The sequence below is a fragment of the Marmota monax genome, unplaced genomic scaffold, assembly GCF_021218885.2.
Source record: "Marmota monax isolate L192 unplaced genomic scaffold, Marmota_monax_Labrador192_F-V1.1 WCK01_AAM20220418_F8-fsc00035, whole genome shotgun sequence".
NCBI classification, from domain to species: Eukaryota; Metazoa; Chordata; class Mammalia; order Rodentia; family Sciuridae; genus Marmota; species Marmota monax.
The window spans coordinates 10,801,269-10,829,222 of record NW_026691961.1 but is presented as its reverse complement, the minus strand read 5'-3'; the positions used below and the strand labels follow the sequence as shown (position 1 = coordinate 10,829,222).

The 27,954-nt window shown below is 55.3% G+C and overlaps 2 protein-coding genes across 5 annotated transcripts; one reads left to right on the top strand and one right to left on the bottom strand.

The window, feature by feature from the left end:
* Positions 1 to 349: 349 nt before the first annotated feature.
* On the top strand, positions 350 to 8,212 carry Pam16 (presequence translocase associated motor 16). 2 transcript variants are annotated; one of them, XM_046444313.2, is made up of 6 exons: positions 350 to 501; positions 5,250 to 5,334; positions 6,178 to 6,314; positions 6,661 to 6,726; positions 7,164 to 7,294; positions 7,821 to 8,212. In XM_046444313.2, the coding sequence occupies exons 1-5, from the start codon at positions 499 to 501 to the stop codon at positions 7,248 to 7,250; spliced, it is 378 nt and encodes a 125-aa protein (XP_046300269.1). In that variant the 5' UTR covers positions 350 to 498; the 3' UTR covers positions 7,251 to 7,294; positions 7,821 to 8,212. The 2 variants fall into 2 exon arrangements, with proteins under 2 accessions (XP_046300269.1, XP_046300259.1); XM_046444303.2 differs by lacking the exon at positions 7,821 to 8,212 and having other exon boundaries at positions 7,164 to 7,316.
* Glis2 (GLIS family zinc finger 2) lies at positions 7,998 to 27,954 on the bottom strand. Of its 3 annotated transcripts, none has more exons than XM_046444289.2 (7): positions 27,870 to 27,954; positions 13,986 to 14,228; positions 13,199 to 13,371; positions 12,522 to 12,698; positions 12,308 to 12,441; positions 12,107 to 12,228; positions 7,998 to 10,858 (listed from the first exon to the last, which is right to left on the bottom strand). In XM_046444289.2, exons 2-7 carry the CDS (start codon positions 14,155 to 14,157, stop codon positions 10,068 to 10,070), a joined length of 1,569 nt encoding a protein of 522 aa, XP_046300245.1. In that variant the 5' UTR covers positions 14,158 to 14,228; positions 27,870 to 27,954; the 3' UTR covers positions 7,998 to 10,067. The 3 variants fall into 3 exon arrangements, with proteins under 3 accessions (XP_046300245.1, XP_046300235.1, XP_046300227.1); XM_046444279.2 differs by having other exon boundaries at positions 12,107 to 12,225; positions 27,870 to 27,953; XM_046444271.1 differs by lacking the exon at positions 27,870 to 27,954 and adding an exon at positions 18,579 to 18,646.

The following is a 27,954-nucleotide window of genomic DNA, read 5'->3' as shown; positions in this document are numbered from 1 at the left end:
TTCATTGAGAAGGTGGCATTTGAGCACAGATTTGGGGGAGGAAATTAGCCTCTCAGATTACCAAACAGAAGGAATCTGGACTGAAATCTATTTAAGTTCCCAGTTTTCTTAGATATTCCAGAAAATTTGGCATCCTACCTCATATTATATTCGTTTATTTCACATGATGTTTTCGTTTTAAGTATTTTTGGCAAAACTAAGGGAAGAAACAGTCTTGGCGCCCCAGCTAGAGGGCCACCTGGAGGGGCTGGGACCATCCATCGCTCGCCTGGTGATCCCCAGAGCCCAAGGAAGGTTCCGCCCACCGAAGGTCCCGCCCCTCCCGCCCCTCTTTCGTCACGACAGCGCTCCGTCCGGGCCGAGGTAACGCGCATGCCCAGCGCGGCCTCGCGCACGCGCCTTGCTGTTTCCTTTAACCTGTGACCCGCCGGCAGCCCTTGAGCCGGCGCGGCGGGGCCAGGAAGCGGGAGTCCGCGACCCCGAGGCAGAGCGGTCGCAATGGTGAGACCCGGGACGCGCCGCCGGAACAGGGAGGCTGGGGAGGGTGATGGGGCTCCGGCCGTGCTGAGGGCGCGCGTGCGGCGGGAAGCGGGGCGGGGGGGGGGGGCGGCCGGGAAACGCCGCCGGCGGAAGGCAGCGCACACCTGGCTGACGCACGCGCGGGTCCTTGCCGTCGCCGCCCGCTCAGCCGGGTGAGAGCGAGCCGCCGCGGGCGACCGGAGGGGGCATGCGCACACCTGTTCCACGGAGGCCTCCCGGGAACTTTGAAAAGGCAGGTTCCTGAGCACCGTCCCTGAAGGTCGCGGAGTTGGTATCCGCCAGTCGATGACTTGAGGGACTGTATCCGTAGGAAAGGAAAATGCTGTGGATAAGTATGATAGGAGGAGGCTGGGAAAGTTTCCCACCGGAGGTGGGCTGTTAGACGTCCAGCGACTCCCGCAGGGCTGGGGTTTAGACAGTGTCAGGAGGGAAGATATTCAAAGTGGAGGAATTTGGAGCACACGTGGAGAAGAAAAGTGTAAGAACTGATCTAGGAGTAGAGGGTGCATTTGCATTATGGGGAGAGGGGAAGGGGAGAATAAGGCGGAGAAGTTAGTTGAGGCCAGATGGAGAGATGTGAATGCCAAGTGGAGAACGGTGTGTGTATTGGGCAATGGCCAGAGCCCTTCCCCAGCTGAGGGGTTAGGAGGCATTTGGAAACCTTGTCTGGGAGCATAGAGTATAAGACTCCAGCCTTGTCTGAAGCGCAGCTGAGGGTGGTGTGGTTAACTGTCCATTCCTGGGCAGCCACATTCATTCAAATGCAGATTGGGCTCTGGGCCCCTGTGGTCCTGGCCTTTTTCCTGCCTAGCTGTGATACCAGCAGCTGTTTGTAGAGGCCCTGAGTGACCAGAGCCCCCTTGCTAGCTCAGCATGTCCTTGAGAAGGAAGTGAGTCTTAGTGGCAGTCTGCTCACCAACCTGAGGGCCTGCAGCTGTGCCTTGAAGGAATGTAGCACATTTGTCAGAAAGCTGAGCTCCTTTCTTGATGTACTTTTAGTGGGATAATCCTTATTTCTGAGTGTCTCCTTAATATTACTTGTGGTACTTTGCCCTAACTTCAGGGCTGTGGTCTTGTATTTGCCATGTTGCTTTACAGAAGAAAAAGCCTATGTGCTGCCCGCTGTGGGTCCCAGGTTGGAGTCCTGTGGCTCTGACCTCTGCTGTCTGCCTACTGCTTGACCCGAAGTTGATTGCCAATGGTTGGTCTTCACTGGGACTTTCAGACCCAAGTATCAGTCAGTGTATTATGGGTTGTTTTAGGTCTTTCCAGGAGGGGCCTCATCTGGTGGCACTTTGGATCACCTGCAGTGGCTGCAGCTTCCAGAACTTTGCCCACCATGAATCCCCAGCTGTGAGCATGGCCTGACCCATAGTCAGTGTTCAGGGAATGTTTGGGTTGGAATAGGTGGATGAGAGTTGGCAGCACCACCTGATTGCCAGACCATTAACACCAAACTGGGTCTGGCCCAGAAGTAAAGCCAGCTGTTGAACTCTTGCTTTGGCCTGCCACTGTGTGTCCAGTTGGTTTTACATGCATTCCTTTATGGCTTTATGACTCTCCTATAAGGAATGTATTCTTTTCTTCATTTTGCAGATAAGAAAACAGGGTTTAGAGAAGTTGAGTAACTTGCCCAGGGACACCCAACTAGTGAGAAGCAAAGTTAGGTTTCCAGTCTAAGTATCTCCCTAACTGCTTCCTGGCTCCCTGGGGAATACAGCATTTTGCAGCCTTCACCCCTGAGGAATCAAATGAACTGCTTTATTATAAACTTTGTTACTCCATACTGTCTAACCATTGCCAAGTTTTGTGAAACAGCAGTAGTTAATGAAAAGCAACACTTACTGATCACCTACTGTATTATTAAGGTCCATGCCAGACACATTATAGGCATTATATAATCTCTGTGACAGCCCTATCATTGTCCTCATTTTATAGGTGAGGAAATAGGCTCAGAGGGATTGAGATCTTTTCCAGGGCCACACAGCCAGGATTTGGCCACAGGTGATCCCGGAGCCTTCTGTTACCACTATACCATACTCCTTCCCCAGTGGTTTGTAGGAGGTGACCCTGCAGGAACTTTGGTGGCCTCCGTCTGCCCTCTATCCAGCTCCCTCCACCAGCCAGGGTAGCTGCTGAAACTTTGTGGGCCAATCCTGCCTTCCCTGCAGTTGTAGAGAGTTCTGGACAGTAGAACCACAGGCTACCATGCCACTTTGATTTATTTATTTTTTTCATTTTTGGTACTTGGATTTAACCAAGGAATACTAAACCACTGAGCTACATCCCCAGCCCTTTTTATTTTTTATTTCAAGACAGGTCTCACTAACATGCTTAGGGCCTTGCTAAATTGCTGAGGCTGGCCTTGAATTTATAATCCCTCTGTCCTCTGGGTCTCTGTTATTACAGGCATGTGCGACCATACCCAGCACAACTTTGATTTAAAACATGGAGGACATGGTTAGGGAAGTTTCCCAGTTACAGCCTTGGTGTTTTTGTTTTCTGTTTTGGGGTACTGGAGCTTGAACCCAGGGCTTTGTGCATACTAACCAAGGACTCTATCACTGAGGTATAGCCAGCTGTCCGCCTTTTTTTTTTTTAGTTGTAGATGGACATAATATCTTTATTTTATTTATTATTTTTTATGTGGTGCTGAGGATCAAACCCAGTGCCTCACGTATGCAAGACAAGCGCTCTACCACTGAGCTACAATCCCAGCCCAGTCTTTCCTCTTAATGTGCATTATTTAGCAATGGTCATTGGCCTCAGCAGAAAAGTAACCAGTGATTACAAGACTATGCTAAGCCTCTGGCAGCAGAGGACAGAGGCTTTTGGGTGGAGGTGAGATCACCTAAGGGGTTTTTCAGGCTCAGGGAACCTCTGGAGGTAGTGACTGCCCTGTCATGCAAGGCCAGTATTCCACCTGAGAGCCTGTAGCTTTTAGGCAAGGAGGACAGAAGACAGGTGAGATTACACAGTCAGCAAGCACACTGCTATTCCTCGTACACCTCCAGTACAGCTGGCTGCAATCTTGCCTTTGATTACATGAGGGTCTTCTTTAGGCTTTACTTTCTTGTATGAAATCCAGAACTTATGAAATTTCCACCTACTTGTGAAATGCAAACCAAATTGTGTTTATTCATTCCCCTGATGGCCCATAATCACATCCCTTCTGTTAGGGAAGGACAAGGCCTTGAAAGCCAAACTAGGTCACTTCTGGAGTCCGAATTCCACTGGAATCTGACAGCCCCTGCCCCTCTTTGGCTTCTGGATCAGTTTGCTTAGTCACCCTGCCTTATCTTGGGATTTTTGTGAGGCAGCAGCCCGCAGCTACCTTGTCACATAGCGCCAGCTCTGGGTTCCTTCTCCCTCACTCAAGTACTAGCTGCCTGTCCTTGGTCACTAAGCCCTTTGAGTTATTGGGATTATATGGCACAAACAATAGAACATGTTTGGCACAGTGCCTGGCACACAAGCTCAATCAGTACTTGCTGACCAAGGGGAACTCTAACCACAGGAAAGTACAAAGAAGAAAGGGCAACTTACTTGACTCTGCCACATGAACACTGTTAACCCATTTTGAGCAGCCTCCTGTGTCCTCTGTGCAACCCTGTTTGTACCATTTCATGGACATAGGATCATTTTTTTATTCATGTTGTCTATGATAATCTGCATGTCACAATATAGTCTATAAATTTTCCCATGTCATATGCCTTTCTGTTCTTATCTCTGGCTGCTCCCAGGATGTATCTTATTCCCCTACCCTGTTCCTCTGCTTCAGAGTCCTAAGATTCGCATCATGATTCTATCTGCTCTTCAGAACCTAGCCCAGGAGAAGCACCATCTTCTCCCAGAACCTCTCTCATTCCTCAGTGTTCCCTCTACTGACTGAGCGTCTGGTTGTGTCTTAGTGAGGTATGTCTGTGGCATGCTGAATCATAGTCTGGGGTCTGTATAACCTTGTTGTGCTGCAGTTGATTTCCATGCCAGGCCATGCAAGTATGTGGCCAGCTCAAGACAGGGACCAGGCTCCGTGTATGCTGTGCAGTGGGTGGTGTAGACTCTGGCTAGTGTTTGAAGGAGTAGGCGAACCAGTGGCTGAACAAATGAACTAGCCCTACTCTTGATAATCAAAAGGTCCTTCCTGTGATTGTCTAACTACCCTCCTAATGGGCCTTTAGCTCCTGAAGCTGGAGACTATATATTCTAAATAGACCTGTGGTAACTTTTTGTTGTATTGAATGGAATGAACTCCAAGTCATAGGACTTTATGGTTAGAATGGATCTGAATTTCCCCACTGGAAAAAAGAAGGTTGGACCAGATAATCTGAGAAGCACAGGAAGAGTCATTGTCAGTTCTGGGATAGAGGGTGAATTGGTAACAGGTCTGGGACTGTCCCTGTGTTCTGGATCCCAGGCCACAGTGTTTCTTACTAACGTCAGTGCCCTCCATCCCCTGTAGCCACATTGCTTTGGTTTTTCTCTGACTTTCCTGAAGGTCAAGGGGGACCAGTCTGCCTCTGGAGACTCCAGTAAGTATCTGAAGCCACCCCAAGCAGAAGCTTTTTATCAGGGCACTTTGGAGAAGGTGGCCTGTGGCTGCAGTGCTATACACCATACTCTCAGTTCCTCAGCAGCCATCTCCAGACTCCCCACTTTGCAGACCCTGAGAATGCAGCCTTCTAACCAGATGCCTATTCTGCCCACAGGCCAAGTACCTGGCCCAAATCATTGTGATGGGCGTACAGGTGGTAGGCAGAGCCTTTGCTCGGGCCCTGCGGCAGGAGTTTGCAGGTAAGCATGGGCCCCTCTCTCCTGAGTTGAGAGCTTCTGCCCAGGTCAGATCTTTCTTGGTAGCTCAGCCTGGTCATGAATGCAGTGATTCCCTCCACGAGAAAGCATTCTGTGGCTTGGGTGGCTTGGGGCACTCTTTTGTGGTAGGGGGTAATGCCAGACTTTGGGACCTTCCCATGTGAGAGAGAGGTTTATGTCCAGTGAGACTTGGTTAACGTGAATATCCTGGTCAGGAGCTGGCAAACTGGCCCACTTGTCCATCTGTTTTTGTAAATTAAGTTTTCCTGGAACATAGCCACATCCTCTGGCTGCTATCAGGGAGAGCTGAGTAATTCCAATGCAGGTGAAATTGACCAAATTTAAAATATTTTCTATCTGACCCTGTAAGGAAATGTTTACTGGCTTCTGATTTTAGTGTCACTAGAGGCAAGCTTGCTTTGATGGTCTGGGTGCTGGCTGGGCAGCCAGGTCCCAGCAGAACTATTGCTCCTCCCTTGACCACAGCTTCACTCCGCCTGGTCCCCATATCCTAAAGTGCCCCAATTTGCTCTGCCCCTGGGACCAGAGGTAGGGGGAGAAGAGGACTAGGTCAGCTTATGATCTAGTAGGGGACCATAACCCAGGCTTGATGGTCAGACCTTGTCCTCCAGTAAGGCTTGTCTGTCCTTACTTTCCTGCCCCCTCCCCCAAAAGAAACCAGTCCTGGAGAAGAGCTACTCCTGGCCAATTCTGTTCCTGTATGTCTCCTCTGTGCCACCTGGCAGGGGTGAGCCACCCATCCGGAAGGCTCAGGGGGAGCTTTGGGCCATGGAGGGCTGAGCGATCACCCATGTGTCCACACAGCCAGCCGAGCCGCAGCTGATGCCCGGGGACGAGCTGGGCACCAGTCTGCAGCTGCATCCAACCTCTCTGGCCTCAGTCTTCAGGAGGCCCAGCAGATTCTCAACGTCTCCAAACTGAGTCCCGAGGAGGTCCAGAAGGTAAGGGTGTAAGACTGGGGTAGGGGAGGCTTGGCAGAAGTGGGTAAGTGCAGTGGGTCTGACTGAAGCCAGCTGGGACTCCCACTGAGGAAGCCACTGTTGCTTGTTAAGTTTTAGGCCCCAGGCAGGGCAGTTGCAGAGGCAGAGCTGTTGGTAGTAGCAGTCAAGCTGTCCCTCTATGGGCATCTGTCCTGTCTCTGCCCCTTTAGGTCATGGCAGCCTCCTGGGTTGCACAGTGTGGCATACGGGGTGTAGAGGTCAGGCCCTTTAACTTCCCTTATCGTCAGCTTCTCCTGGTGTCTCATTCAGAGTTTGCAGTCTGCTCTCCGTCTCCTCTCCCCTGCAGAACTATGAACATCTATTTAAGGTGAATGATAAATCCGTGGGCGGCTCCTTCTACCTACAATCCAAGGTAAGTGCTCTTTGATTCTTCAAGAAGGATAAGCCACATACCTCCTCTCCTCAGTTGGGACCCCTGGCAGGGCAGCTGGCAGTTAGGGAGTTGGCAGGTAGTGAGGTATGCCAGGCCTTTCCCTGGTGCTCTAGCCTCAGAGAGGACACCCACCCCCTCAAATTGCCACTCCTCTGGCTGCCTCAGTTCTGTAGGGCTCAGCTGAAGGGACAGTGGCCCTCCCAGCATTCAGACCTTGAAGGAGCAGGAGCAGCCACTGGTGGTATGTACCAGACCAACACTGGTCTACTGGTGCAGAAACCCAGCCTTTAGGGCTCCTGTGGAGGAGGGCTGCCCTCCAGAAAGGTAGCCTGAGCCAGGAAATGAAGAATCCTGTCTGTAGGTGAGGGGCAAAAGGTAGAGGCTCTGCCGAGCCCTGATCTTTCACCTCCTTCCAGGTTGTCCGGGCAAAGGAGCGCCTGGATGAGGAACTCAGAATCCAGGCCCAAGAGGAGAAAGAGAAAGAGCAGGTGCCCAGAACGTGACCATGCAGCTCTCCTCTCCCTGCCACCTCTTAACTTATAGCTTGGTAATAAATTTCTTCCGTGTTTCTCCTGTGCATGTATCCCATTTCCAGGAGGCCAGTTGCTCTTCCTGCCTATTGTAGGGCTCTGCTGGGGACCCGGGGGGGGGGGGCGGGGTGCGGGCAACAGCTAACAGCCTCAGGAGCTGGGTTCAGGTGGTGAGATTGTTGAGCAGTCCCACCATGTAAGAGCCTGGCTGAGGGGTCACACAGCTGCTCCTGCTCCCATGGCACCTAGTTCCCCTCCCTCCCTTGCATCCTGCCAGATGGAAACCCATTACCATCCCACAGGTCTTTTCCTGCCCCACCCTCAGGGTGAAAGCCCCTGGCCCAGGCTTGGATATGATGTTTTTGGTGAGCTGGGCAGAATGCTCCCGTACATGACTGAGGGAGAACCTTGGCCAGCCTATCCCTGGACCAAGGCATGGCTCACCAGTCATAGCAGGTTAGGGACCTGAACCTTGTAATGCTTAGTCCAGAATCTTCCATCTCTGCTCCTCAGAACCCAACCCTCACGCTTCTTTCCTTCCAGTTCCCGGCTGGGCTGACCTGCTTTCAGCCTCACATTGAGGCTGGCACCTAAAGGCTGAAGAGAAACCCCAGATCAGGGGCTTTAGGTAATATAGTTGGGAGACCCCAAAGCTGAGCACAGAGCCAGACAGTCTAAGGTCAGCCCCGTTCCTAGCATGTTCATGACACAGAAACCATCTTTGCAACTCACTTTTATTGTTTCTTTATAAACTTCCTCTCACATGGAGGAATATATTGTTATAGTCATTAGCTTATCTCTTTTTTAAACTCTATGCTAACAGCAATGGAGCCAAGAGGAGGAAAAACATAAGCTACAATAGAAAGGCACTTAGAACCTGTTAAAATACTGATATCCTGGAATGTGCAACAATAAACCAACAACAACGAAAAGTATACTGGCCCTTCCAAGCCTGGTCTATCACCAATCACATGCTGAGCTAATGTCACCTTCCAGTGCCCTATTCCTCTGCTCCTGGGCTTGAGTCAAACCATACATCCCCCAAGCTAGGGACTGAAGGCCTAGGGCCCTAACAGGGATGAGGGGGGGTGCTTGGGTCCAGGGTGGACCCAAAGAAAGGAGACCTGCTCCTTTCTACCTTGCTCACAGCCCCATCAAGGGGCAGAGCCAGCATGGCCAGGCCCTGTCAGGACTGGGGTTCTAAGACCAGCAGCAGGGACTGCCAGGTCAGGGTGACCCTTCTGGGACAGAAGGGCAGTCCAGGAAAGAGTGGGATCAGAACTGCTCAGAGGAACCACAGGGCTATGGAGGACCCCACTGCCATCTGGTGGCTCTTTTGTTCTATGGGTGGGGAATTGGAGAGGATTGGCCATTTTGCAGACTAGTGACAAAGGTGCTCTAGAAGCCAGAGCTCCCAGCTGCTGGCAGGAAGGGAACAAAAGGCCCAGGGTTGGTTGAGTGGGACATGCTGGGATAGCCTAGCTTCTGGAGATTGGGCAGTGGGATCAATATCCTATATCCTTGGCATACTCTGCCCCTGCATAGTAGCTAGACCCTAGGGGAGCTGGCTGAGTGGGAGTCTCTTAGGATCAGGCTCAACTGAGAAAAAGCCAGAGGCAACAACATCCCAAGTCCAGCTCCTTCCTCCAGCCAGCTCTTCCCAGGCAGAGGGGCTGGGCCTTCCCGTAGCCATGCTTGGCTGCCCAGTCTCCCACAGACCCAGGCCTCAGTCAATGGCCAGAAAGCTCCCTCTACTTCCTCCCCTGCATGCTGTCTTGGTGCCTTAAGACCAGAAGCTGCCTCTTGCCTCAGTACCAGTGCCCTGTAGGCATCTCCATGAGGCCAGTCCCAGCTGGGATGACCAAGATGGAGCCTGGTCTGGCCCTGCCTGTTGGGCTTGGATTAAGTCCTAGCACGAGGACTGTCCATCTGACACCTTCCTTCCCTGGCTCCATGTTTCCCATACGCTCAGGATGCCTGAGTCAGATCATTCCAGGGTATAGGGGCAAGTGAGTGGTCAGCTGGCCCTTCACCTGGGAATGTTGCTGGCCCTCTGGCAGTGCAGTCTGATTCAGGCTGAATGAGGGATGACGGCAGCTGACCAAGCAGGCCTCCCTTCTCTAGCGAGCAGGAAGGCACCTTGTCATAGGGGTGGGTGGGGAACAGCATGGCTTCTTCCTGTGGCTTAGCCAGGGTCTGCATCTTATCTTCTCTCCCTCCAGGGGGTAGGCCAGAGGGAAAGGGGTCTAGGGTGAGACTGCAGGGGTGCTGTGGCCCCGTGGGGGCTCCTCACAGCTCATCACATGAAGTTGGGGGTGGTCCGGACCAGCAGGAGGGCAGATGCTACTTTGCCTGCTCCCAGTGTTGGGAAGCAGTCGCTGCTGGCCTCTGTGGCTGATAAGCGGGCAAGTGAGGGAAGACAACCTGCTCAAGTTGGCCCTGGGATGAAGGAGGCACCAGGGTGGGAAACCAAGGACTAAGAGTCTGGTGGAGGATGGGCAGAGGGCCTCAGAAGCTGTGGGGCAGGGGCCTAAGGGTGAGCAAGGCCTCAGCACCCAAGAGCATGGTCAGGGCCAAGTCCTCACTTGGGACCTGGGAAGGCAACAATGACCTTCTAGCACCATCCTTGCTGCCCAACTCATCTGGGACTGCAGCTTCCCAGGGAGCACAGACCACCAGGCCCCAGGGCAGTAGGACATTATTGCTATTTCGCAGAAGAGTTTCTGTTCGTCAGGGTGGGGCCCAGAGCTGCTGGCTGAGCTGTCATAGCTGGTAGGTAGGTAAGCAGGCTCAGTTCACTACAGCTGGTTTGAGTAGCACAGAGCCTGGTGGGATGACCACCCAGCCAGGAGTTAGTGCCTCTGGGCTGCTGGCTGCTGAGTTGACGCCTGTGGACAGGTCCAGCACAGTGCCTGGAAGCAGGGGGAGTCCATCGGGGCTTGGCCGGGAGCGGCTGCTCTCCGTCCTTTCGAGGGGAGTCTTGCAGCCCTCTGTGCCCAGGGCCCTACTGGGCACTGACCCACGCCCTTTCTCCCCCTCTGCCTTGCCGCCAGCGGAGCCAGTGAGGAGGGAGACCACAGGCAGGCCCAGTCCACCAGCCCCAAAGGGAGAGGGCAGCAGTGGGTTCTTGGCCAGATTGAGGGGCAGAACAGGGCCTGGCAGCCCAGGGCCAATACCCCCACCACCCCCGCCATTGCCACAGGCCAGGGCACTGAGGTCGAGGGGGCCAGGGGCCAGGGGCAGGGGCAGGCCAGGCAGGCTGGGGCCTCCAAAGAGGGCAGCAGGGTTGGGAATGATGATCTGAGCCCCACTAACATAGGGGCTGCTGTCAGGGGTGGGCAGTGGTGGTTTAGGGGGTGGGCGTAGCTGCAGGAGCTCCTGCTGCTCGTGAGACACGAAGTGGCCATGGGCTTTGATGTGCTTGCGCAGAGAGCTGGGGTCTGTGTAGCGCTTGTGGCAGCCAGGCATCTTGCAGTAGTAGGGTTTGTCCACGTAGTGGGTGCGAGTGTGCTTGAAGCGGTCACTCGAGTTGGAGTAGCGCTTGTTGCAGCCCTCATAGGGACAGACATAGGGCTTCTCACCTGCAGGGGTAGGCCACATAAGGGGATCTTGCCCTACTCTCAGATATTCCCACCCACATCCTCAGCATTCCCCAGGCCCAGATCTCTCAGATCAAGGATTGTGATTTGGGAGGCATCCCCAGCAATGTAACACAAGAGCTGACTCAGTTGGCTGCTGCAGGCAGAACCCAACCTGGTTAAGCCCCAGCTCTGCGATGGCCTTGCTGTATACCATCAGGTTGCCCCATGCAGCTGGTAAACTTAAGCAGGCAGAACTCCACCTTGGAGGTTATGTAGCTCTAGGTGGGCTCACTAGTGTTATTTACTAAGCCTTTACCACTGCACTGGCTAGGACAGCAACCAGCTGACTGCTATGCCTTTGAAACGCAGCTGGTCCAGGTAGAGATGTGCTGTGAGAGTGACTTATAGACCAGAAAAAGAAACACCACACTAGGTTTCAAAGACTGTCTGAAGTAAGGATTTTCAGTGTCTTACTGATTTTTTTTTTTTTAAATTGAAATGATTTAAATGGTAACAGTTTAAATATATATATTGGGGCTGGGGATGTGGCTCAAGCGGTAACACGGTCGTCTGGCATGCGCGGGGCGCTGGGTTCGATCCTCAGCTCCACATAAAGATAAAATAAAGATGATGTGTCCACCAAAAACTAAAAAGTAAATAAATTTATCTCTCTCTCTAAAAAAAAAAAAATAAATATTATATATATTGGATTCAATTAAATATATAATTGGGGCTGGGGTAGTGGCTCAGCGGTAGAGCGCTCACCTGGCATATGCAAGGCCCTGGGTTCAATCCTCAGCACCAATAAAAATAAAAATATTGTGTCTAAGTACAACTAAAAAATAAAAACTTAAAAATTAATGTCATCTATTTCTTTTCTTTTTAATGGTGATTAGACAATGTAAAACTAGTTCTATGGTTCTGTGAATAAGAGTTGGCTGTGGCTCTGTGGCTCTGGGACTAGGGAGCAATGCAGACCCAGTCTCTGCTGTCCTGAGGTAGCTAGCTATTAGTCAGATCATACAGATAGGACACAGGAAGTTGTGTCCATGCTCAGTGTATGTTGGGGTCTGACCCTTACGAAGGGCTCCCCCAGCAAGTGGCCTTCTGAAAGGGTCATGATCAATAAGATTTGTTCCTCATTGCTAAGGCCCAGTCCTTCCTGCCTGCCTGCTGGGTGCCTGCCCTTTCTGTCCCTAGCCTGCCCAGCTCTCCTATGTAGGAAAGACCCCCAACCAGGCCTCTCACCTGTGTGGGACCGGTTGTGGATCTTCAGATTCTCCAGGCGAGAAAAGCTTTTATTGCAGGTGGGGCAGCGGTGCGGCTTCTCGTTGGTGTGCGTGCGGATGTGGATGAGCATCTTGTACCTGCTCCAGGGAGGGCACAGGGGCACGCTCAGCTTGCTGAAGACCTAGCCCCTTCCTCCCGCCCTTGCCCCTGCTCCCTCACCTGGCGTTGAAGCCACGGCCATGGCGGGCACAGCCCTCCCAGTGGCAGCAGTACCCTGCGTCCTTCTCAGGCTTGACGTGATAGTCATTGACATGGTCCACCAGGTCTTGCAGGAGCTCGAAGAGCTGGTTACACTGTGGAGCCAGGCAGGGTTCTGAGCCTGTGTGGGGCCCCTGCCCTGGGCCCCATACCACTCTTCATGGCCCCCACTCACCTTGGCCCAGCGACACACCAGCTGCTTGGGCAGGGGCAGCTCTGGCGAGAGGCACTTGTCCTTGGAGGGTGTGAGGAAGGAGGAAGCAGGCAGATGCAGGGCCCCCCCAGAGCCCAGGGGTAGGAAGAACTGGAAGGAGCTGGGGACACTGTCCAGATATCGCAGTGGCTGGAAGTCCTTGGGAGTAAGGGCAAGGGGGAGAGCTGGTCAGTGCCCTCCTGAGACCCCCTTGCAGACCCAGACCCCTTCTGTCCCCTTCTGGAATGGGCTGAATGTTGTCCCCCAAAAAGATAGATTTAAGTCCTAATCCCTGGTACCTGTGCTTGTGACCTTATTTGGAAATGGGATCTTCACAAATGTAATCAAGTTAAAATGAGGTCCTGCTGGATTAGGGTAGCCTAAATTCAGTACCTGGTGTTTTTATAAAAGAAAAGAGAGGAAGATAAGGACACAGAAACTCAGAGGGAAGAAGGCCATGTGAAGATGGGGCAGACTGAGGTGATAAGGGTACCAGACTAGGGCTGCCAAGGAGGCAAGAAAGGATTGTTCCCTGGAGCTTTCAAGGGAACATGGCTCTGCCAATACTTTGTAGACTTGAGCTTCCAGAACTGTGGGAGAATAATGTTACAGAGCCCCAGGAAACCAATACACCTCTCCAAAATCCTCACCCTTCTTACCGGGGCAGTGGGCACTGGAGGCAGGTCCCCATTGCCCTGGCGCTCGGGGGAGAGTGAGCTGCTGCCATTGGGGGAGTCCAGTCCAGATGGTGGTGACAGGCTGAGGTCCACCAGAGGGGCTGCAGAAAAGCGTCCATCCACCTTCTCAGGAAACTTGGGGTTCAGCAGGAAGCCTAAGGGAAAGGCATGATTCAAGATGCTGGAGTCAAGAGTCCTGGTGGGCCAGGTCCTACCACCTCAGGATCCCCACTGTGATGTGGGGAGCAGATGTCAGCTAGGCCCCCCAGAGGACTGTGGGAGTAGCCCGCACATCTGACAGACGTAATGATACTGTCGGCTGTTGAACTTTCATCACCCTGAGCGCTCAGCCAACTGTGTAAGACAAAGTGGGATGAAAGAGGAAGTACCCATTTTATAGAGGAGACTGGTCTGGCACACAGGATGAATAATAGAAAAGAACTTGAACTCACCTGGCTCCCTGGTTGACCAACCTCAACACCTCAAAGCCCAGGTGAGATCTTGGGACCTATGCTACTACTTTTAGACCTCTGAAACCCCTTACCAAATTCTCCCAGGGCCCTCAGTTTGAACCCTGGCTCTATGTCTCAGCTCTCTGCTCCCTTCAAAACTGAACTGTTGGGAGGATGAATGGACAAACTTGTGGGTAGCACTCTAAACTGGAAGACGCCAGGGGCTGTGGCTGTGCTCTGGTGGACACACCTCCGCTCTTCTTACTGTTGTCAATGCTCGGTCAAGTGCAAGTCCCCCACCCTGCCTGGTGCAGTACCTGAGGGTGGGGAGCCTGGGGAGCCAGGTGTGGGGCTATCATCCACCAGGCCCAGCTCCCTTTGCAGAGTGCGGTGCCGGACCACACCCAGCACCCTCTCCCGCTTCTCTCTCGCCGCTCGGAGCTTGGTGATGCTCAGCTTCAGGTCAAGCGGCTCGTCCAAGGAGTGCATGGTGATGGGGTGCTGGCGTTGGAGGGGATAGCAGGCAGAAGGGGGCACCCAGCTGATCTTTAGGCAGGAACCTGGGGAAGGACAGAAGCTGTACTGTGACTCTGACCCCAGGCTCCTCCTCAAGCTGTACCCTAGGTTCTTAGGGAAAGAACCAACCACCTATTCAGAGGTTCCACGCCTACTTCCTCCAAGTTTTGGGGGAGGCTCAAGGCCTCCATTCTGCCATGAATGCTGAATTTTAGAGGTACTGCCTCAGGTCAAAGAGAAGTGGCAGAACTATGAGACTCAAGGCCAGACCTCTGACCAGTCATTTCTTTTTTTTTTTTTTTTCTTCTGGTGATGCTGGGAATTGAACCCAGGACCTTATACATGCGAGGCAAGCACTCTACCATCTGAGCTATATTCCCAGCCCCCCACCCCCCAGCAGTCATTTCTTTGAGAGGGGGAGCTTGCCTGGTCTGGGTCTGAAGACCTAGAAGCAGGCCGTGGGCAAGGAGTGTCCTCAAGGTGCCAGTTGATATTCCTCAGCAATCAAATGCTAGTGTCCCCTCTGTGCCCACCCTTGTCTATTCTCAGCAAGTAGCTCTGTCACCTCCAAGGGAGCCCAGCCCTGCTGATAGGGAAGTCTCAGGCAAGTAATGCAGAGTTTGGCCTCAAGGGACTGGGGACACTTCCCAGGTGGGGCCAGGAGAGGCATCCACAAGCCAATGGGAGCCACAGGGCTCTGGGCTGCCACCAGGGGGCAGATGGGGACTGTGGTCAGGCTGGCCAGAGCTGGGCTGGTGGAGCAGACCAGCTCAGTACATAAAAACCACATACAGTAAAGGTGATAACGCTCTTCTATTATATATCTCATGCTATAATTTTCATATAATTTCTCATTGGTGTAATTTTCACATAAATGGACTCAGGATCCTCTGACCAAGCTGTCAGCTCATCCCTCCAAGTTCAACACTTCATTCTCCCAGCAGCAGTCTTTACACACAGAGAAAACACTCCCACTGTTTCCTGGCCTTTGTTCATGAAGACTGGTGCACCCTGTAAATCTCTACTAACATGAGATCCTGTCACTCGCTGTATTTAATACAAAAGGGTGGACATGGTGGGTGGGCCACCACCTGGAAAATTGCACCCAAATTTGTGTCCTGGGGAGGCAGGATGGTGGTGAGGCTAGTGCACATAGGGATTCAGAGCTGCTGGAACATCCTCAGGAATAGGACAGGGATGACAACCCCCACGTCCCCTCTCATCCCTTCTCTAGACCAAGACCCCTTGGCAACTTCACCCACTCGATGCAGTTCATCCTTTCCCTCTACCTCCTACAAATTCAAAGCTTATTCAGAGACTCCCCAAGCACACAGGAAATAGTCCCTTCCTTCACTTGAGACCCCCTGCTTGCTGGGACAAATCCCCAGATCCTACAATATATGCATGGCTAACATGGAGTCTCTGAGCATAGAGAAGTTGTCCACCCCTCCGAGGCCTGCATCATTAGAGCATGGGTGGGCCACTCTTGGCTTCAAGACCCAGGTCTGTGACTTGTCCCTGTTGGAGCTGTCAGATCTATGTGTGCCACATACCCCCTACCATACACAGATCAAGCATTCCCAACAATATAAAGGAGGTGGGACCAGAGCACCACCCTTCTCCTCAGGAGGTCTAGATCCCAGCTTGCAGGTGGGTAGGTGGCAGTGATGGATGACCTTGGGTCCCCTCCTCCATTTCCCTGAGCAGGGAGCTGTCCTCTGCCTGACCCCCACCTCCCTAGTTATGTCTCTCTGTCTGTGTCTGCCTGTCCTTCCACCTGTTTATTTTTAGACACAGGCCCAGTCCAACCTCCCCAAAGCTCCTCTGTGCTGAGAGCCTGGAAGGAGAGGAAGGAAGTAAATATTTATGCTGATTAAGAATTCAGGAGCCAGGAAGGGCTGGTGGCCTGGTCCCTCTGCTGGCCCAGGGCCACAGGCCTCCCCATAGCCCCTGTCCCTCACCTCCACCCCAACCCTTCCAAAGAAGGGAACACAGGCATAATGTTTGGGGAGCTGGGAATCCAAGTGGATGCTGACTCTCGCTGGCAATGATGCCCAAGCAACATCTTTTGGCACCTGCCCCACTGTCCCCTCCATCCCTCCCAGGGAGCTGTGGGAGGAGCCATGGCCCTGGGTCACCTTGTTCTTTGAACCTGCCTTAAAACTGGTTCCCTGTCTCAAAATTGGGGAGGTCCCAAGAAAAGCCATCTTTATGGGGGGGCACAGTCCCCCCATCAGCAGGCCCAGCCCCCCCCCCATCCTGGTGCTGAGTTCTACCCAGGGAGGCAAGGGCTCATTCCTATGGAAGACAGAACTCAGCCCAGGCACCTCCTGCTCCTGGGAAAGGAAGAAGCCATCCCAAAGCCCTCACCTCCTAGCAATCCCATCCAAGAGGAGCCTGCCTAGAATTTTCCCTCCGCAGGGACCTACCCCCTAGGGAGATGGCCTGTAACCCCACTCCTGCTCTGATCTTGGCCAACCTCAAAGTGTTCCCCCACCCCCATCCACAGGCACCGGCTTGGCTCTGCTCTTTGTTCCAGGGATGGGTGAAAAGCGCAGGAAGGAGAGCCTGGTTCCTGCTCTCTTTAATGCCTCGAGTCCCGTCACCTCCTGCACTGGCCACACCATCACCTGATTTAAGGCATGGGGGGGCGGGGCGCGATGACCCTCGGAAGGGCGGAGCGCCGCCTGCCTTGCTCAGAGAAGACGTGCCTAGCCAGCGGTGGACCCGGGGCCGCTTTGTCCTCGAGGTCTCTCCCTCGCGGCGGGGCGGTCCCGAGGCAGGAGCCCATCCCTCTCGGACAGGTGGCGAGGTGCAGGGCCCGAAGTGGCGGGGTGGAGCGTGCCGACCCGCGGGTCACCTCCCTCCCGCGGAACCTCCCGGCGCGTTGGAAGGCGTGCGCCTCGCGCCCTGCTCCCGCGGCGTGGAGCTGCGATCAGCGACCCGCAGCCGCGGCTCGCAGCGCTAGCACAGGGCGGCCGGGGACGCGCGCGGCGCTCCCACGCCGACGTCCCGCGGGGTAGGCCGCGCGGCCCGGCCTTGCGCGGCTTCTCCAGCTGCAAAAGGAACTAATTAAAGCGGAGGGAGCGGGAGGAAGCGGCGGCGGCGAAGGAGGAAGCGCGCGGGGGCGGCGCAGGGACCACCGGGGCGGCGGGGGCTGTGGACGGCCCTCCCCCACCCTGGGGCGGGGGTCACCCGGAGGGTGGGCTGGGCGGGCCCCCCGCCGGCCGGGCCGAGACAATGGCTGCTATTGTGCGCCCGCGGCAGTCCTGAGCAGACGGCCCCCAGCTGCAGCGGCCCCCAGCTGCAGCGCTTGGCCCGGTAAACCCTACTGCCACCCCCAGAGGGCGGGTCTGGGTGCTTCCATCCCCACCCTCCCAACCGCAGGCCCCGACCCCGGTGGGGAAACTGAGGCTCAAGGTCACCAGGCTAACAGAAGACTGCTAGAACTGGCTCTGGATAAAGTCCCTCCTGCCCTGAGCCTGGAGGGGCAGAAGTGCAGGGTGGGTTGGGGGTTATTTGTACTGGACAGAGTGGGGCGTGACAGATGAGGAACTACGAACTGACAAACAGCCTAACTTGACCAGTTTCCTTGGCAGAAGCAGAGAGGACAGAGCCCTCTGTTAAACTAGGGAAACCTCCCTACTCACCCTACAGCAGCGTAGGTCAGGTGAGTGACCACCAGTGTATCAGTGTTGCCAAGAGCAACTTGAGGGGTACCCCTTATTCCTGGGATAGTCCTGATACTGCCCCTTTGGTCAGCTGTGGCAAGTCCAGCTTGGGCACCCTGTTCTTAACAGATGTTGAAATGGAAGGCCAGAGGGGAGGCACCTGTTACAGCAGGTGCTGTTTCATCCCCAGTTCTTGGATGCAAAAACTGAGGCTCAGAGAAACTTAAGGGGCCTGTCCAGGGTCACGTGGCTTGTCAGTGACAAAACTTTCTCCTGTGCTCATGGATGTGGAAGAAGTAGACCAAGAGCTTAGGCCAGGCACCCCCTCCCTGTCAAGGGGTTTGTGGGGTCTCAGTGCAGAGCCTGGGAGAAGGGGCGGCAGAGAAGGCAGTGGGTGGGCACCAGGGGGAGCAGACCTGGGTGGGGAGGCCCACTGGAGGCAGAGATGCTGCCAAAGCAAACGGCCCCACAGCCCCACATTCCTGGGAACTGGCTGTGGCTCCCTGCTCTAGCCAAGAGCTCCACCCTAGAAGGCCGCCCAGCCACCTGGGCTGGAAGGCAGGGGCAGGGCCTCCCTTTCTGACAGGCAGAAGGCCATGGCTCCAAATATGGAGCAGACCACCTGGGGCCCCAACCTGGCCTTGCTACTTCCTTCCCATGTCACCTGAGCCTCTCCATCCTCATGAATAAAGTGGAATGATGATAAAAGTAACAGGATCCCACCTGAGGTTTGGGGAGAAAGCAAGGCAATGCTACATATCCAATCCTGACTTGGTGCTTCCCATCAGTATGACACATTCAGCACCTAGAACAGGGCCAATCACATAGTAGGTACTTAGTAAAACTTGTCATATAAATTGTCACCACTGCTGAGTACCCAGCCTTTGGCAGTCTAGAGCTGTAGGGTGCTCAAAGCAGGACTGGCTCTCGGCTCTATACCCACAGACAGTTGGGGGGAGAACCTAACCTGGGAGAATCTTGGCTTTGCCAAAGCTACTGGTTGATCTTTACCCCTCAAGAAAGCCTTGGGCCTCTGCTGTCCTGTGGAGTGACCACAGCAGGCCCTAGCCACCTTCCAGAGCCTGAGTACTGAAAGCCTGGATTAGCCAGAGACAGACCTCCTCCCAGGCCTAAGGGAGGGGCTTGTCCAGAGGCCGGGCCCAGCAAGTCCCAGGAGAGGGGCCAGGGAAGGCAGCACTTCCTGGAAGGCCCTGGGGTTAGCCTTCCCTGGGAAACCTCTGACTCTACAGACAGCCCCTCCCTATCCCACAAGGGTACCTAGCCAGCAGCCCACCCCAATGGGAATACAAGGGGTACCCAGGTGGCCCAGCCAAATCTGAACTCTGTCCTCTGTAATGGGGGCTTCAGGGAAGTGCCCAGCTAAGAAGCACCTGAAGACAGTGTGTGCCAGGAACCCTGAATGCTGCGTGACCAGAGTCAGGCTACCTGGTTGCAGCCCCTGTGGCATCTCTGGCTGTGAAGCCTCAGTCAGGTCCCTATCACTCCGAGTCTCAGTTTCCTGGTTGGTAACTCAAGCATCCCGATGATGGTCAAGCCTTGTCCCCCTGCTTGCCACTAACTAGTAACCCTGATGATTCTCATTTCCAGCCCTGGGCAGGGGGTGCCTCATGTAGTAACTGGGGAGCTACAGCTGGAAGGCATGCTGGCTGTCTCCCCTGTGCCCCTCACCAGCCCCACACCAGATGTACTTCCTCGTCCATTGCCAACTGGGAGGGTGATGCCAGGCCTAGGGGAGTCCCAGCACACACGTGCACCCTCATACAGACATATGCTACAGGGCCAGCCTGGCACAATGGCCTCACCATGTCCTGGTGGCTCAGGCTTCTATTGGTGGCCCCCACCCCCTGCTGCCTGCCCGCCTGCAGCCACCTTTGCACAACTATGTCTGGTATTTTCCTGTCTGCCCAGCTTGTGGGGGGTGCATGGGGCTATGAGCACCGCCTGCACCTGGGCCTCAGCCAGAGGCAAGCGCCAAGCAGCCCCCACACCCGCCTGCCTGGCTGGGAAGGAAGGAGGGAGGGGACAGCAGGGCTGGGCCAGGCTGCCCAAATCCCTGGGAGGGGCCAACACTAGGGGAGCCAGACACACACCCAACACGGCCAGGCATGGGCAGCACTGCTGCCTGGTGGGCGGGCTGAGTTGGGCCAGTCACCAGAGCTCTTTGGGGCCAGCACAAACACTGAGCAGAATCCCATAGGAGGTGAATGGGAACAACTCCCCCGCCCCCACCCCGGCCTTCAGACATACAGGCACATGCATATGTTACACCTGTGCACAAACAGCACACACAACACATGAAGGTAACCTGCTCTAGTCTCAGAAACCAAGACTCAGGAGCCTCTGCTTAGGGTTAGCGGGTTGGAGGTCTGGTCCCCAGAGGAAAGGAAACTGCTTCCCAAACCAAACCTGGCTGCAGGCAGACCCAAACCCCCAGGCACCTTGCAAGTCCCAGGCAAAACCCCACCAATGCAGTGTTTGTGGCCCACCTCTCTCATCACCCTGGAGGCAGACCACTTTGAACAATTGCACTTGCCAACTTGGAGAGCAGAAAGGGGGTAAGGCAGTCTCTGGACTCTGGCCCTTCTCTCCCGCCTCATTTGTGCATTCCAAACCAGGCCCTCTGCTAGGTTCCAGGTGCCCCATGAGAAGTCAGATGGAACCGGGCCTTAAGGGCACCGGGACACATAGGCAGTGAAGAAACGGCGTTGGGGTATGCTGCTCTGCTGAGGACTGGGGGCAGATCTGAGTCAGTCATGGATGTGGGGTGAGGAGTCTCGGGGCAGGAGTATGGGGTCCCTTGCCCTTGTTGGGGACCATCCTGGTTCATCCTGGAGGCCCCATGAATGAGGCAGTATTCTCTCCGATTTCCAAATGAACTGCCAAGGTCATAGAGAACACAGCAGTGCAGCAGGGAGTCACCTCCTCACTCCAGAGCCCAAGGAAAGGCAGCAGAGGAAGAGGCCCATAGGAAAGGGCTGGACTGGGGAGCCATGAAGTGCTCTCTTTGTAGAGGAGAATGTCACCTGCCCTTTCATCCCAGAGTCTCCTGTCCTCTGGCTTGCCCCTTTAGCTCTTCCCTTTCTCAGTATCCTGGCCTCTCCAGAGCCTATGGCTGGCCTCTCAGGTGCCAGCTCCTGCTTCACAACTTCCAAGTCTCTAGCTGTCACTTCCCTCCTGCCTGTGTCCTCCAGGAAGTCTTCCCTGATTCACCCTTTCTGGCTTCAGCCTCTTCCCGTTGCCCAAGAGCCCCCTGAATGGGGATGTGCCCCTGTTGAAGACAGGGTGCCTCACCCAACAGTGGTCCTCTGCTACTTGCTGCACACAGCTTGGGTCCAGGCACTTGCTAATGCATCACTAATGCCATAAAGTCACCAGCTCTTGAGCATGCTGAGTGTGCCTGGTCCTTGAAGTGTCCTGTGCACTGTCTCCTGACCCTTATCTTCAGGTATCCCCTCCCTGCATCTAACTTTCAGAACCTCCTTTTAAGAAGGAAGACTTGGAGTAGGTAGGAATACCTCTGGGGCCCTGGGCAGCCCCAAGTCCACTGAGGATGAAAAAGGGAAGACCTTAACCCATAAACTGCTGCCCCATTTCCCATGGCCCCTGCCCCCAGACTGAACTGGGCCGCAATATGAAGTCCTTGGGATCCATGGTCAATAAACAGGCCTGATCTGGTGATGCAAGCCTGTTTCCCCATTTTGAAAGGATGGAGCTGGCCTGGAGTGGGACTGGCATTAGAACATCACAGTCACCCACCTCACATGACATCCTTGCACCTGCTCTTCCCTCTCCCAAGCACTTGGTCCTCAGTGGATGTTGGAGCAAATGAGTAGATTCATTTCTTGTCTCCCCATCAGAAAGGTATGTGAGGGCTTGAGGCTCAAAGAGGGAAGTGGCTTCCTAAGGTCAAGGTTAGAAGCAGGGCCATGTCCCCTAACACGAATGTCTCTTCATTCTGTCTGGGGCAAGGGACTCAGGTAAATACCTAGACAAGGGGCAGGATCACCCTGGTCACCTGGGATGACTGGAAGGGCCTAGCTCCTGCATTTCATCTCCTGCCACTCCCAGCTGACCCTGGCCCAGAGCCCCAGATAGCCAGGCAAGACCAGGTACCACAGGGCACCAAACAACCTCAGGCTCCACCCCATGCTCTCCCCCCTCCCCTACTCGGGGTGGAAAGCAAATCTGGAAGATAAGGCAGCTTCCAAAACTATCCCATCCTTTTCCTTCCAAAAGGAAAAACATTAGGCAGGTCCCAAGGTCCATAAGACCAAGCAAGGCAACCAGTTTATGTCCTTGATGCATAGTTTGCAACACATAGTTTGTGTTGGGGTGGGCGGGAGGGACTTCTGAACAGGGAAGATGATGGAGGACCCTACAGCCTTGGGTAGGGGGCATCACAGCTGGGGTCAGTGTGCATGGAGGTGTGGCAGTGGACAGTGGGGCTCTGGATGAAAGAGGGCAAGGCCCAAGGAGAAGTAGCCCAGGCAGTCTGAGATAAGGGAGTGACAGTATAATAGGGACAAGGGAATGACACTTCCTATGGACACATCTACCTCACATCAGTCCCTTGCAGTGAATTGGGGCCAGGAGTAGAGTTGGGAAGGATTTTAGGCTGAACTGATATTTCAGGGGTCAAGGCCAAGTAGCCCTAGGCCCTCGTTCCCCTCTGATCTTCCCTGACCTCATGTCACTTCAAGCCAACCCCCAAATTCCTAAGGTCCTGAGTTTCCCCCACACACCTTTTATAGTGTCAGTGGGGCACACTGTGCCCATGTTGGACCTTGACCATAGGGCAGGACTGTTCTAGAGGCTCCCAGCCGTGGTCTGACTCAGTTGCCTCAAGGGTCTCCTGGGGCCTCCACTGGCTTCCCACCACCCTTAGCCACAGGAGGAGGGAACCAGGGACTGGGTATGAGGTCCTATCTGCCAAGGCCAGAGAACAGGTGCATATACATGTCCCACCAATAGGCTGGGCCCCTTCCCATATGGGTACTACACCTGGCTTCTTTGGGCAGCAAAGACACAGGACATAGAAGGCCCACATAGCCACCCCCACAGGGCACTAGAAGACACCCAACCCCCCACCAGGGCCAGATGGGAAGTCCCTCAACTGGAATCACTTTCCATCTTCATGCTTCTCAGGCCCCTCCCAACCTGCCACCAGCTAGCCAGAGCCTCCATTCCATCTGGGGTGGGAGAATGGACCCAGAGCTACGGCCTCAGAGACTGCCCAGCCTGGAGACCCTTAGAGGGAGGAATCACAGGACTGCAGAAGGGCCTCCCAGGTTGGACTTCTGGACTCCTTGGGGACCAACTGTAAAGGAGGCTCCCGGAGGCCTTGTCCTGGAGGGTCCCTGAGCCCCAGAGCAGGAAGGGGGAGGAGGGCCAGGCCCCCGACCTCCCATCTCTTGTGGAGAGGCCTGGAGCTGAGTTGTGGGGTTGGGGATGAGACACCTCCAGGGGAAGGACAGGCTGGGGGACCAGGGCACACAGTCACCTGGTCAACCTCCCTCCAGAGCAAGGGCCCTGCTACTCACAGGCAGGGTAGCTAGCTGCCAGGATCCCTAGCCATAGCAGGCCCACATGCCCATTGCAGTTTTCCATCCTGAGCCTCAGTTTCCTCTGTTAACTGGGGATATGTGGGTCTCTCCACCAGGTTAACACAGCAGCGTCAGGTGAGGGATGCAGGCCCCAGCAAAGTTCACCAGGCCAGTGGAAGGCTTTTGTGGTGGTTGGATGTTTTTCCAGGGATCCTTACAAAGTGTTCCCCCCACACAGTATACCACCTCCTGTCCTGCTTGGGAACCTAAGGATGAAACTTTATTAATTGGAGAGATAGCTGAGGCTTATAGGACCAAGTTGGAAGAGGAGAGAAACCTGGGTCTGCCTAGGCTATGCCCCTGTGAAAGATTCCCCCACTCTACACTCATCATCGGTGAGTTCTTTCCTGTTCCTAGGATGGAAACAGTGGCTAGACTGAGGCCTATCAGCACTAGAGGTGCTTGCTGAAAATATCCAGTGCCCACCCTTGGCACATCTGAATTAGGATTTACCAGGTGGGACCCTAGGCAGACACCCCAGAAACCCAGGGGCCAGCAGCCATGTCCCATGAGCCTTGCTAGGGCCATAGTCCCTACACCCAGGGCTAGCAATAGGCTAGAGCAGAGATGATGTCCCACCTCGATCTGGCTCTGGTGTCCCCTAGAATATGAACCCCCACGGGCTAAGGTTGTGGCTCAGAGGAAGAGTGCTCGCCTAGCATATGTGAGATACTAGGTTCGATCCTCAGCACCACATAAAAATAAAATAAAGGGGGCTGGAGTTGTGGCTCAGTGGTGGAGCACTTGCCTCGCAGGTGTGGGGCTCTGAGTTCGATCCTAGCACCACACAAAAACAAATAAAGGCATTGAGTCCATATACAACTAAAAATTTTTTTAAAATAAAAAAAATTTAAAGGTATTGTGTCCACCTACAACTAAAATATAAATGTTAAAAAAAAAAAAAAAAGATGAATCCTCAGTAAAAGTTGAGACCTCAGCCAATCTCTGGGGACCCTTCACAGCCCTGAGAGGAGGCAGTGAGGCAGAGGGAGGAATGCTGTATCTTTTCAGCTGGCTCCTGAGATCCCTTCATCATCTGGGAGAGCCTCCTTTTTTTGGAGGGAGGGTACTGGGAACTGAGGGGCACTCAACCACATCCCCACACCCCCAGCCCTATTTTGTATTTTATTTGGAGACAGAGTCTCACTGAGTTGCTTAGCACCTCATCATTGCTGAGACTGGCTTTGAACTCATGATCCCCCTGCCTCAGCCTCTGGAGCTAAGATTACAGGCGTGCACCACTGCGCCCAGCTCGGGAGAGGCTCCTTTGTTGCTTAGCACATAGCCCTGACAACCAGGGAGGGCCCTCAACCCTGATAAGGGCACTTTTGGGTGAAGGGAGGATCCCCCAGTACCTTCAGGTGTCCCCTCTGGCCTCTGTCATCTGTGAAAGATAAAGTAACCATAACCTGAGTAGAGGAGGGATCCAGGGGAGCTTTCTACAGTCTCAGAAAAGGCAGCACCCCCCACTCATCCCATCCAACTCAGGGCCTCTCCTTTAAAATCCAAATTTCCCACTTGGGTAAGGGGCCTCCTTGGCCTCCCCTAGGATGCAGAACCTATGGAGGCCTGTGGAGCTGCAGGGGCGAGCCAGGAGTGGCAGTCTTCCCCAGCACACCTCCCAAAGAGTTCTGCAGGCCCCAGCCTCAACATCTGGTCCCCTAGCCACAGCTGCTACCCCCCCTCTCTCATGCTGGGATTGCCCCAAACTCTGCCCAGCACTGGTTCCATCCGCCCTTCTCACCCAGTGGGAAATTCAGCCTGGTAGGTAGAAATGCACTTGGAAAAATGTTGTGGGGCAAACATTCTTTCTTCCATACCAATGAGCAGACCCTGGAAGGGTTAGGTGGCCAGAAGACCACCTAACCTGGAGCCAAGGCCAAGCCAGGAAAGGAGATGGAAAGGAGCTTGGGGAGGTAGAGGTAGAGTCTAGTCCCACTCCAGGGCCCAAGCAGGGGGCCTGGCAGAACTTTGTCTTCCAGCAGCCAGTTTACCCTCTGGTCCCCAACTTGTACTCCCTGCAAGGGGAGCCCAGGCAGAAGAAATGGCCATGGCTACCCGTTCACAGCTGGGCTTTTCAGAAACAAAAGCTTTGGGGGGGAAGCGGTTCACGCGATTGTTTAAAATGAGGTTTTGGGATGTCTGTGGCATCCAGTTATTCATACTGGCTCCACCCACGGATAATTGAGAGTTGGCTTTTGTTGGATTTATCCTTTCCTTTCTCCCCATACCCGCCTGCCCAGTTTTCTCTTGGACTCTGGAGCTCAGGAAGCTCACCTTGTCTGACCCCTCAGTTCTACAGATGAGGAAACTGAGGCCCAGAGTGAGGAGAAACCTGGGCCAAGGCCCCCGCAAATTGGTGACAGAGCCAAGACTTGAACCCAGAACATCAGACTCCCAGGCCAGGGGCTTTTCCCATTCACCCTACAGGCCCTGGCTTGACTCCAGCAAATCCCCAAAAGCCACTGACCCCAAAGCAGTGATGCCTGGAAGTGAGGTGACTCACTGTCTGGCTTCCCAGGGCACCCCCTCCCTATTGGTGAGGGAGGGACTGGCAGGTGTCCCTGCACTAAGAGCCAGGAGCAGGGAGAGGCCCCCCAGGGGGCCTGGGCCAGGGTCACTCAGGGGCTGAAGAGCCCCAGCTGGAGGGATTTAACACCAAAGGTCAAAGGTCACAGACAGGGAAGGGCGGGCAGGCATAGGGGGTCAGGGGGTCAGCACTAATGGCAGCTCCGGAAAGGAGGGGGAGGGGAAAAGGCTAAGGAAAACAGGGCTGCTTCCAAGGGGTCCCCAACCCAAAAAACCAATGCTCTAACGCCATCACTGACTCCTGCTTGGCTGGCTGCAGACAGGGCTGAGAGGAGCTGGGGTTGGGTTGAGAAATGGGCTGGGCAGGGCTGGAGTGCCTCAAGGGGAGTGTACTGGGAAGGGCCCCCCAGGTGCAGCCCCTCCCCCAGTGTGGGTCAGGGCCAGCTGGGAGGCCCAGCCTGGGCCCAGAGGGGAGAAGGAGGAGCAGAGGGGGAGGGCTCCGAGGTCACCAGGGAGGGATGTGCGGGCTGGGCTGGGACAGCTGTGGTACTGTGGCACCAGAATGGGGCCTGGGAAGGGGTAGATGGGTGGGCAGGCTGAAGGGGCCACTTTCCATTCACTGAGCTGGGGATTTCAGAAAGCCCTGGAGGAGCACAGGGTCTCTATGCTGTCTTTCCCAAGCACCAGCTGGGCCCCACCTTCCCTCCAGGATGCCAGGACAGCAGGATGGCTGCCTACCACTCAATGTGCCAGCTTCAAGCACCATGGCTCAGGCAGTATCCCTAGACCAGACAAAACCCACAGGAGCCCAGGCTTTGGCCAAGTCCCCTCCTGGCCTGGCTGCCCCCTTGGTGTCAAGCTTTCCCTCCAGAGCCAAGATCCCAGTCTATGATGGCTGGGGGCCCAGGGCTCCTCCCAGTATCCCTTCCAGCTTCCCAGGCCCCAGGGCAGGGCCAGGCAGCTCCCTGTAACCATTGCTCCCAGGGCCACCCTCTGGCTGGGCTGGGCGGGCCCTCCTGGACAGGCAGACAGCCTGCATGCTGCACTGCTGTGGCCTGAGTACCCTGCTGAGCAGGGCAGTGTGCCAAAGCCTCCAGGTGCCAGCCAGGATTCCAGTCCCATCCCAGGGGGCTAGCAAGAAGCAGGCGGCACAGGCATCTCCCTCCCCGGGGATGCACCTGCCTCACCCCCCTCTTCCACCCCCTCTAGTACTTCTGGATACCCCTGCCCTCCCCACCCTGCCAGGCCCTCACCTGCTTCCACCCAGAGGGCAGAAGAGAACCAAACACTAGACAGGATTTCAGCTCTCAGTGCTGACCCTCAGGGACGCCCCCATCCTGGCCCTTCCTGGGCGTGCTATAGACAGCAGAAGGGAGACTTTCCGGGACAAGGGAGGCACCTTCCAAACCCCTTACTAGCAACAGCTCGGACGCAGCCACGGGGAGGGGCGGCTGCCCTGCTGCCCCAGACAACTTCGAGCCCAGGGTCCGGGTGCCCACCTCTCACCTCGCAGCGCACCCCCACCGCGTCCACCCAACTTCCCCGCTGAAGTTTGCGCCGGCCCCGGGCCCGGCCACGGCTCGTCCCGGCCTCCGGACCGAGGGAGGGAAGGAGGGAGGAGAAAGACCGAAAGACCGAGGGACGGGGCCAGGGAGCCGGCGAGGGAGGGAGCGCGCGAGCCAGCGAGCAAGCGAATGCAGGGGCCTCGGCGAGGGCTCACAATGGCCCGGGGCGAGGCGCAGACGCGCGAGGGGGAGGCGACCCTCGGGGCCCTCGGGCCCCCCGGCCCCGCAGCCCCTGCGCGGCAGGCGAGCTCCCCACCCAGTCCCGTCCCCACCGCGCCGCGCCCGGGGGTTCCTACCTCGGCGGCGGGGGCGGTCGTGCTCCCGGCTGCGGGCTCCGGCGGTCGGGGGCGGTGGGGGGCGAGCGGGGGAGAGGCCGGGGCG

Excerpts from the sequence above, each read along its gene's own strand:
- Glis2 (XM_046444289.2), bottom strand. The coding sequence starts at position 14,157 with ATGCACTCCTTGGACGAGCCGCTTGACCTGAAGCTGAGCATCACCAAG. Across the intron at positions 12,699-13,198 it reads CTCCAGTGCCCACTGCCCCG|GACTTCCAGCCACTGCGATA; the intron begins GTAAGAAGGGTG and ends CTTACTCCCAAG. Across the intron at positions 12,442-12,521 it reads TGGTGTGTCGCTGGGCCAAG|TGTAACCAGCTCTTCGAGCT; the intron begins GTGAGTGGGGGC and ends CTGGCTCCACAG.
- Pam16 (XM_046444313.2), top strand. Across the intron at positions 5,335-6,177 it reads CCTGCGGCAGGAGTTTGCAG|CCAGCCGAGCCGCAGCTGAT; the intron begins GTAAGCATGGGC and ends GTGTCCACACAG. Across the intron at positions 6,727-7,163 it reads CCTTCTACCTACAATCCAAG|GTTGTCCGGGCAAAGGAGCG; the intron begins GTAAGTGCTCTT and ends ACCTCCTTCCAG.